The sequence below is a fragment of the Maylandia zebra genome, linkage group LG12, assembly GCF_041146795.1.
Source record: "Maylandia zebra isolate NMK-2024a linkage group LG12, Mzebra_GT3a, whole genome shotgun sequence".
NCBI lineage: Eukaryota > Metazoa > Chordata > Actinopteri > Cichliformes > Cichlidae > Maylandia > Maylandia zebra.
Genome location: NC_135178.1, coordinates 23814000 through 23822680, shown reverse-complemented (window position 1 = coordinate 23822680; position 8681 = coordinate 23814000). Strand labels below are relative to the sequence as shown.

General features: G+C 40.0%; 1 protein-coding gene across 2 annotated transcripts; it reads right to left on the bottom strand.

Moving 5' to 3' along the window:
- Positions 1-133: 133 nt before the first annotated feature.
- On the bottom strand, positions 134-5834 carry ccdc112 (coiled-coil domain containing 112). 2 transcript variants are annotated; one of them, XM_004547257.2, is made up of 14 exons: positions 5752-5834; positions 5129-5256; positions 4593-4714; positions 4261-4350; positions 3223-3298; positions 2809-2935; positions 2492-2608; positions 2199-2336; positions 1587-1708; positions 1278-1404; positions 920-1087; positions 604-702; positions 345-463; positions 134-230 (listed from the first exon to the last, which is right to left on the bottom strand). In XM_004547257.2, exons 1-14 carry the CDS (start codon positions 5794-5796, stop codon positions 200-202), a joined length of 1509 nt encoding a protein of 502 aa, XP_004547314.2. In that variant the 5' UTR covers positions 5797-5834; the 3' UTR covers positions 134-199. The 2 variants fall into 2 exon arrangements, with proteins under 2 accessions (XP_004547314.2, XP_004547313.2); XM_004547256.2 differs by having other exon boundaries at positions 5129-5259; positions 5752-5806.
- Positions 5835-8681: the final 2847 nt, after the last annotated feature.

Genomic DNA, 8681 nt, shown 5'->3' with positions numbered 1-8681 from the left:
ACTTCGATGTACCTAAAGTGTAAACGGCACATCACAATAAAAATCTTTATTTTAAAAATAACAGTTTCACAGTTTAAAATTGAACTGAATTGCACCTTAAAAGTTATATGACAAATTAAAAAGGGACAATTCGGGCGGTGTATATCTTTATTTTCTTTAAAAAATAGAAAGGATTCTGAACACAATGCAGGACTCTTCATCACAGGCCTTGTCTCCAAGTGGGAACAGCTCTGTAACAAAAAGAACATTTCAGTCATTTAGAAATAAATTATTCATTATTACCAAATGTTTCTTGACAGAAACTTGAAAGATTTACAGAAAAAAATTAAGTTTAGGAGGCAAACCTGTGAAACATTTGTAGCATTGGCCCATCTCCCGAGGGTCCAACGTGTTTCAGCCGCTCCTCCCATCCCTTCGTAGGGCGGGTAAGCCTGGACGGGTCTCTGTTGACATGATTGTCCACCTGAATGTGGAAAAAAAGGACAAAACGTCAACCTTTTTCCCACACGCAGTTTAATCTTCTTATTTCAAGATTTCACAATGATGATTTTCCGATTTAGTGACTTAACTGTTACTTTTTCCACAAGAAAACAAACCTCTCACCTTCTCCTTCAACTTGGCAGCAAGTCTCCTCTGCCTTTCCTCTTGCTCTTTTTCCCTCAGCTGTTTCTCATGGCGCTTTGCCTCCACCCTATGAAGATCCTGCAGAAAGGCAGAGACGAGCCTTGTATTTCTCAGTGTTTTGACATCACAACCTCGCCTGATGAAAACCGCGGTCTTATCTAGAGCAACATCCTGTTTAACACCAGAAATCTGAAAATCTGGCATTTTACAGCAGTCACTTAAGGCATCTCAGTTTAAAACACGCAAACATCGCATCTTGTGTTTCCTTGTGTCTGTAATTTTGGCATTTTTGTACCCTTTCATTAAAACGCCTGATGCTCTTTGTCGCCTCCTTTCTCCTCTCTTCTCTTTCTCTCTCTTCTTCTGCTCTCCTCCTCCTCTCTTGTTCCTCCTCTTCTACTCTCCTCAGTCGGAGCTGCTCCTCTACGGTTAGCTTCACTTCCAGCTGCCGGCGGCGCTCCTCCTAATAAAAAGTATGAATACATTATTGGTTAAAGTAAAAAGCAGTTCAGGACACAACATGCACATATTTACTCCTTGGTTTTACTCTGTATTTTCATTTTTACATTAAATGAGTGCATAACTACACAGAAGTGCTCCCTGACTAAACTAAACTACAGCGACAGTAAAATGACACCCGAGCACAAAAGCACCTTTTCCCGTTTCCTCTTTTGAATCTCTTCAGCCAGTCTTTGTTCCTCTTCCTGCTCCTCCCTCCTTTTCTTTTCTTCCCTCCATTCCTCCAGACGCCGTGCCATCTCGCTCCTCTCCTCCTCAGTCCTAAAACAAATTATATACCATGAACAAACGACACCCCCAAAAATCCATCAATCAACTGGGTGCTCATAACATGAGGTGGGATTTACAACATTGGGTTGAATTTAACCGGCATAGCTAGGAGATCAACCCGCCTGCATCATCTCCTTTTTATTTCATACTAGTGTGTCACACTCCTGGCTCACCTGTGTTGCTGGGCCTGGCTTTTGGCCTCCTTCTCCCTCCTTTTTGCCTCTTCTGTCTTCTCCTGAGTCTGTATCCTGATCTGGTGTTCCTGATGCTTGCTGGCTTTCCAGCGCTGAATAGCCTGCATGTGGCATAAAAATAAGCAGTGACATAAGAAACCACAAAATACTTAACAAGCAGCAGCACGGGTTGCAAACAATTCTTATGATGTGCTGTCTATTTAATGTTAACACATAAAGAAAATGTGAGGTAATGTTCAATCATCGCCATTTTTCCAAACGAATCGGGGGGGATATGTAGTGAAGATGAAAATCTAACTCTTTATGATTGCTTAGTTTTCAGTTAAAAACAGTGGACTGTCAGCAGAACTTCTGCGCTGATGTTTTAAGTCTCCCCTCATAATAAATTATTAAAAGCTTTTTGTAACTCTGTCTGAAAACTCAAAGGTCAAACTGGCTCACCATCAATGAAACTCAAAGGTTATTGTAGGATGAGCTAAAAGTGAAGTTCACAGGTGCTTTTTCTCCAACCTCACCTTCACGTTTGTCTAATGTGCACATATATAGATAATAGTTGGATTTCTATGCTGCTCAGACATGTTTTGTCATTACCTCTTTCTTCCTGTCCTGCAGGTAGATGAGCTCCTGATGCCATTCCTCGTGTTGCTCTATCTCCTCCATTGTTCTACCAGGCAGATACAGCTTGGCTTCTTTCCTGTAGCCCGGCTCCCCACTGTGCTTCACCCAGACCTGTGAGTCAGATTACAGACAGACAACCGCGCTGAGGTCACCAAGCTTTGGGCTGGCAGCTGCTGAGTCTGCCCGTTAGTTTAAGCAGTAGTGTTTGACCGTATGACATGATCAGCAAGTGAAAGGAAGAGAAATAACAGTAATGGTTTACTTGCTTTAAGAAAAGCTTCATGGTCATATTGGTCCCAGCCACCATAAGAGCCTCCAGTTTTCTGCAGGAAAACCTCCAGTGCTCTGACTTCTGCTGGCAGGTCTCTGTCGGGTGGTTTGGTCTTATGGAAAAGAGGCAGCTATGAATTCAGGGTGCATTTTGAAATAAAGTCAACTGCCACTGTGTTGGTTAGAGAGATATTTATTTATCTTATTCTAATTCTGAGACTTCTAACTGAAACTCATCTCTCTAATATTTTACCACCTAACTGACAAACACGAGAGAAAGTTCAGAGAGGAGGAAGACGAGACAGAGACACACCCTAACAGTGGGAGCTGCGGGTAGTTTGGGATTCGTTTTGACAGCAAGGCTCCAGTTTTCAATCTTCTTCTCATAAGCGGTGATTTCCTGTCTGCATGTCCACTCTTCCTTCAAAAATTCCTCAAAGCTGAACGAAAAGCAAATCAATTTTAACAAAATATTGACATCAGTACAAAAGTTCACCCCCAGAAAATATTAAACGGTGGCTGCTCTTTCTCTCCTTTAACGTACATAAAGCTGGAATCATGTGCGAACGAATGCAACATGTACAAGTGCAATGTACCTGCTTGCTTCACTATGTTAAATATTATTACATTTTAAGTTAAAGGTAGTTTACTTTAATATGGATGACATATTTTAAAATGGATTTTAAGCCTCTACATTTAACTCAGCTTGTTTGGTTTATGCTGTTACCGTGAGCGCTGTTCCTCCTTCACGCTGTTAATAGAAATTTCCACCTCTGACATGATTTCCTTCAGTTTTTCAATCACTGAAAATCCAAGAAATGCAGAGACAATAAGAACTCTATACATATAACAATGCAGACAACTTTGTTGAGCAGTGCACTACTCAGATGCATCGAGTATTTCCTTTTCAGTCACTTTTCTCACTCAACAAGTGTTAATAGACCTCTCTGCTGAATCACACTTGTTATTAATCTCTGGCTCTCGTCCACAGCATGTCTTTCATCCTGTCTTCCTTCTCTCTCCCCAACCGGTCGCAGCAGATGGCTGCTCCTCCCTGAGCTTGGTTCTGCTGGAGGTTTCTTCCTGTTGAGAGGGAGTTTTTCCTTCCCACTGTCGCCAAAGTGCTTGCTCATAGGGGGTCACATGATTGGTTTTTTTTCTCTGTATGTATTATTGTAGGGTCTACCTTACAATATAAAGTGCCTTGAGGCGACTGTTGTTGTGATTTAGTGCTATATAAATAAAATTGAATTGAATTGAATACTCTGCAATAGTGGAAATTAAATTAAAGAGGACCTATTACATTCATTTCCATTTCCAGCTATTTACTCTTGGATCTTTACTACATCAGCTTTGCATGATTAAAAGTTCAAAATCATCCCCATTTACTTCATAGTAAGTCTCGTTTACTCTGAAATGATCTGTTTTAGCTCCTTGTCCTTTAAGTAATATTTTTATGACTGGCTGCCAATCGAGAACAGAACGCTTAAATAGCAGCTGGAGTAAGATGTCCATATTAGGGATATCCCATCTCTTTGACATCATCCAGACCCAGGAGCAGAAAAAAACAGTCTAAAGGGGAGCTTTAAGCGAGGTCTGAAGCCTGAGCTTGTGGCTCACAGGGATTTCTTGCACAAATACCAGCTATTACTAATTAAAACCCTCACTCTGTTTAATGTGAGCATTTACCAACAGTATAATATATATGACTGGAATAAGGAAAAGCAGAAATGGTCCACTTTAACATAAATGAGTAAAAACTTACACTCCGGAGTTGGTTTCACATCAGTTAGATGTCTTTGAAATTTCCTCACACCATTATGAATCTTCATGAGCTGCTTTTGAAGATTTATCTCTGAAGAAAAAAGAACAGGTTAATGAAAAGCAATATTCATCACAAAGGATGGATGCTTCTTCTAATAAATGTTTATTGCTATGCCTCCAGTTCCAGAGATTCCAGCCTCTCTGGATCTGATAATAAGTCTTCCCAGCAGGGTATTTTATACCCCACAGAAAAAATGCCGAGTGAGATGCCCCGTCACCTCGCAACATTAAAATGTCAGGTGAAAATGTTAGTATATGTAAAGAAAGACCTACTCTCAGCATTTCTTTGTCCCTCCAGCACATTCTCGTACTCTTCGATCTCTCCACTCACATCCGCCCAGCCATTCTTTCTGCACTGAGAAATCAGCGTCCTCTCTTTCTCCAACTTCTCAATCCTATGAAAAGTTCAGCGATTCATTTGATCTGTTACACATTATTACAAATAATCTGATTTCACCTTATTAGAACAATTAAAATTACAAGTAGACATGGTCAAGATGACCTGTGATTAAAATTATCTTCAGGGTTTAGAGAGAATGGTCTGAAAAAGAGGAACTATCAAGCAGTTCAGGCTGCTGGTGGTGATGTAATGGTGTGGGGCATATTTTCTTGGCACACTTTGGGACCCTTAATACCAACTGAGCATCGCTTAAATGGCACAGAGTATTATTGCTGACTGTTTCCAACTCATCTTCAGTGAATGAGAAATCAAGATAACATCGATATGAAACTTTTGACGATGTAAATAAAAATATGTGTTAGAAATTCAATTTAAACGCAGAAGAAGTGACAGCAGCAGTATTACTTACTGCCTCCTGTTCCTCTCAGCCTCCCTGAGGAACTGTGCAGTTTTCTGTGTGGCCAGTCTGTGGTCCGCACTTTGACCGCTGAGCAGGGGTGATGTGCATGGCTGCAGGACACTAGGCTCTTCCTCCCCCTGCTCATATTCAGTTAGTGTTAGTAAAACACAAGTGCTGCTCATGCCAACAACCTCAGGTGTCGATTTTTTGCATTTTCAAAAGTCCAGAAGTTCTGTCCAATAATAAATTCACAGTCTACTCAACGACATTGGCATCTGTAACCATGTTATTTATACAGCATCCATTATCGGACAGACGCAAATTTAGCAACAAAAGCTCTGAAAAACATTTCAAAAACAATGAAACTATTAATGGCGCGCGTATGTCAGAGTCCTGCATACTACTGATTAGCGCAATAAACAAATCTGTAAAATTACCAAGCAGTTTCGTCTCTTAAAGCTAACTTTGCTACCTAGCACTGACTAACGTTAGCTCTTTAGACTTTCAGATGGCCCGAAAACTGAAAGTAAAACGCGCCAAAAAGAAAACAAAACATATCATTCAAATACAGCCGCCTGACTAATGTAAGGCAGTTTAGGAATAAATGAAATAATGAGCACTATGACAGATACCGAGTAATGTTTATCATCCTCCCATGCAGTTGCTAGGGCAGCCATGTTTGGAGTGGAGTACTTCTGCAGTCACTGGTTTGTACCAGCAGAGGGCGCTGCTGTCATTAAGGACTGTGGTATAACAAGTGACTGTAGAAGAACCGTTGACTGCACGTAGCTGTGTATGACTGTATGCATGTATATGTATATGTATATGACTGTATATAACCACGAAGAAAACCTTACACAAACATGTTTCATCCTTTCAGCCAGTGTGAAGCTGTCACATGGATACCACGCTCACTCCTTAAATGTTTTGTTATTCATAACCACAATCTTTTCCTGCCACTGCCATGTGGTTTTATTCCCAGCCTTGTAGTTTTGCATGTTTTCTAGAAGATACGCAAAGTCAAAAGCCAGAAAAGTCAGTGAGCCAAAGAAATATTGAAATCTTCCTTGAATTAATAATCTTTCAATTGCTGAAAGTTGATTTTAGTGTGGCCCAATAAAACTTACGAAGTATAAAAAGTCTTCAAAGAGTATTATTCCGTGTTTTCCTTTCAGTCTCTGTAACCCAGTTCTCGAGTTATCAAATCTGACGGTACCCTGCAGCTTGATAGTTAAAGTTACCTATATGCCTCTCACTCTCTAAAATAACCGCCTGCGCAGTGTACCGAGGCCTCGGCTATTTCTGTAACAGCTTTTTCACGATGGCCAACAGCTATAATTATTATGAGTCTTGCCAAAGTGACAGTGACAGAGACACTGAGAGAAAGAGAGTAAAGGCAGTATAAATAGAAACCTGAATCCATTATTGAGTGCAGATATTGGGGATGGTCTCTCCCTCGGGTGCAGAGGCAGAGTTGTGATCGCAACATAAATAGCAACCGCTCTCCTTAATGGAGAGTGTTACAATTTCCTGTCCTCATCCTCAGCAGAGGGACCCACTTAATTTGATAAAAGAGGCAATCAGATGACTGGTTGGCATGACAGATCAAACAAGTGGGTACAGCAGAGGATTTCCAGACCACATAGTTTGTATCTGCATACAAAAATGTAAATGTCAAGGAGAACAAATGAAAGCAGCTTGAAGATGACATAACTCGTTCCAGTGTTAAGGCATTAGCTCGGCAAAACAACTCATAACTCAAAGTTCACCTACTACCACGTGTCTATATCTGGCTGTCATAAGTTAAACGTGTGATTAGATATGTGTCATAGCAACAGTACAGGAGAAATACTCAATATAAAATTAGCAGTAGCACAGAGTGGAAGTTAAAAAACAGTTGTTTAATTCAACATTTTATTCAATAAATCCCGTGCACCACCACCGTCCTGAGATAATGTTAGCTGAGGGAAGTTGCATTAAATCAGCTCGACTGAAACACCATCCAACACTGGACACAGCGTGATATTCTGAGCAAGCTAATGGCTCAGCCACAGGAGTAGAAATTGCGCAGCAACCTCCTTGCAAGTATAAAAGAGCATTAAAAAATAATATTTAAAAAAAATGTGAAGTTTCTTTTAAATGAGAAGCACCAGATATGAGATTTTCTAATGATTTATCATAGTTAATTGCTGTGTTATCAGAAACAGATTGCATGCAGTTGCCACCTTGACCCCATTTGTTTGCAGACTGATAGCAGAGTGACTCCAGCTTCTGGAAACATTTTATGGCAGGCTTTAGTGAAAGCGTTTGTATGCTTGACAATCTTATTGGATAAAAAAATAAAGACAAAATTTATTTGTCTTTATTTAAAACGATTTTTATAGTTTCAAAATAAAGTGCAATATTCACTATAATATAGTTTCTAATGTTTTGAGTCCTAAAATCCTGCCATGATGTTTCTTTACCGCTTATCCAGCTTAGAGTCCCCGGGCACTGGAGCCTATCACAGCTGTCTCTGTGTGAGGAGTAACTCAAATAAATGACATACAAAGAACTCAGAGTAAATGCACTTTTTCTTTTTTAGAATTAGGTCACAAAACCGATTAAAACTTAAGTCAAACTTTCGTAAGTCAATGTTAAAATCATGTCTTAAAACTGGAAGGCATGTGGATGAGGCAATACAGGTAGGAGAAAGAATGAAAGAACCTCTGACATGACCTCTGACCTCTTACTTAAGAGCCAATGAGTTATTTGGAAATGTTATGACACACGATCGCTGTAAACTGAGTGGACAGTTTTGCATTCTTGAACGGTGGAAGTATCAGTGTCACTCATGCCAGATCTTTAAATTGAAATTTATGCCATTCTTCAAACTGTGTGTGTGTTTCCCATAGGAAAGCATGAACACACACATACATGATGGCTGTTTAACAATCTATCCAAGGGGACTCCCATGCCTCTAGTTTTAGTTTTAAATGTATTAAGTTATATCTGCTACCTGCAGGTATAGCGGAGTCTTGTGGAGGTGCCCAGCTAAGATATTTATGGACAATAAAGATGTGAAGTTTTCTTTATGCTATTACCAAAGACATCCACAGAATTGAGGAAGTTGTCTGGGCTCTGGGGCACAGCAAAGCACATCTCATCCCCTCAGGGGATGGGAAAAACTTCTTACTGATAGAATTAATGTCAACTAAATTTTGTTTTTGAACCCTTTTAGGTCTTGGAGCTCTTTCCTTCGATTGCATGCCTGCCAAAAGTTCAGGCTTGTTTTACTTTTAGTCTCTATTCCTGTCCCCCTTTTTATCTTCTTTGCCTTCTCCAACTGCCTCTTTTCTTTTGCCAAAAATGAAAGAAAAAAAGCCCAATGAGACCTACTCCAGCTGTCCCAACATCCAACTAACTGAGAAAAGGGAAAGCGACATTTCTCCTGTTCTCGTTTTGTTGTAAGGTTGTGTCTTAATTTTGCACCCAGATGTAGGTGTGACAGTGAAGCTTACAGAAAAGTGTTATTTAGCTAATGCAATAGCTTATCTGTTGCCCATTTAACAGGTTCATTTGA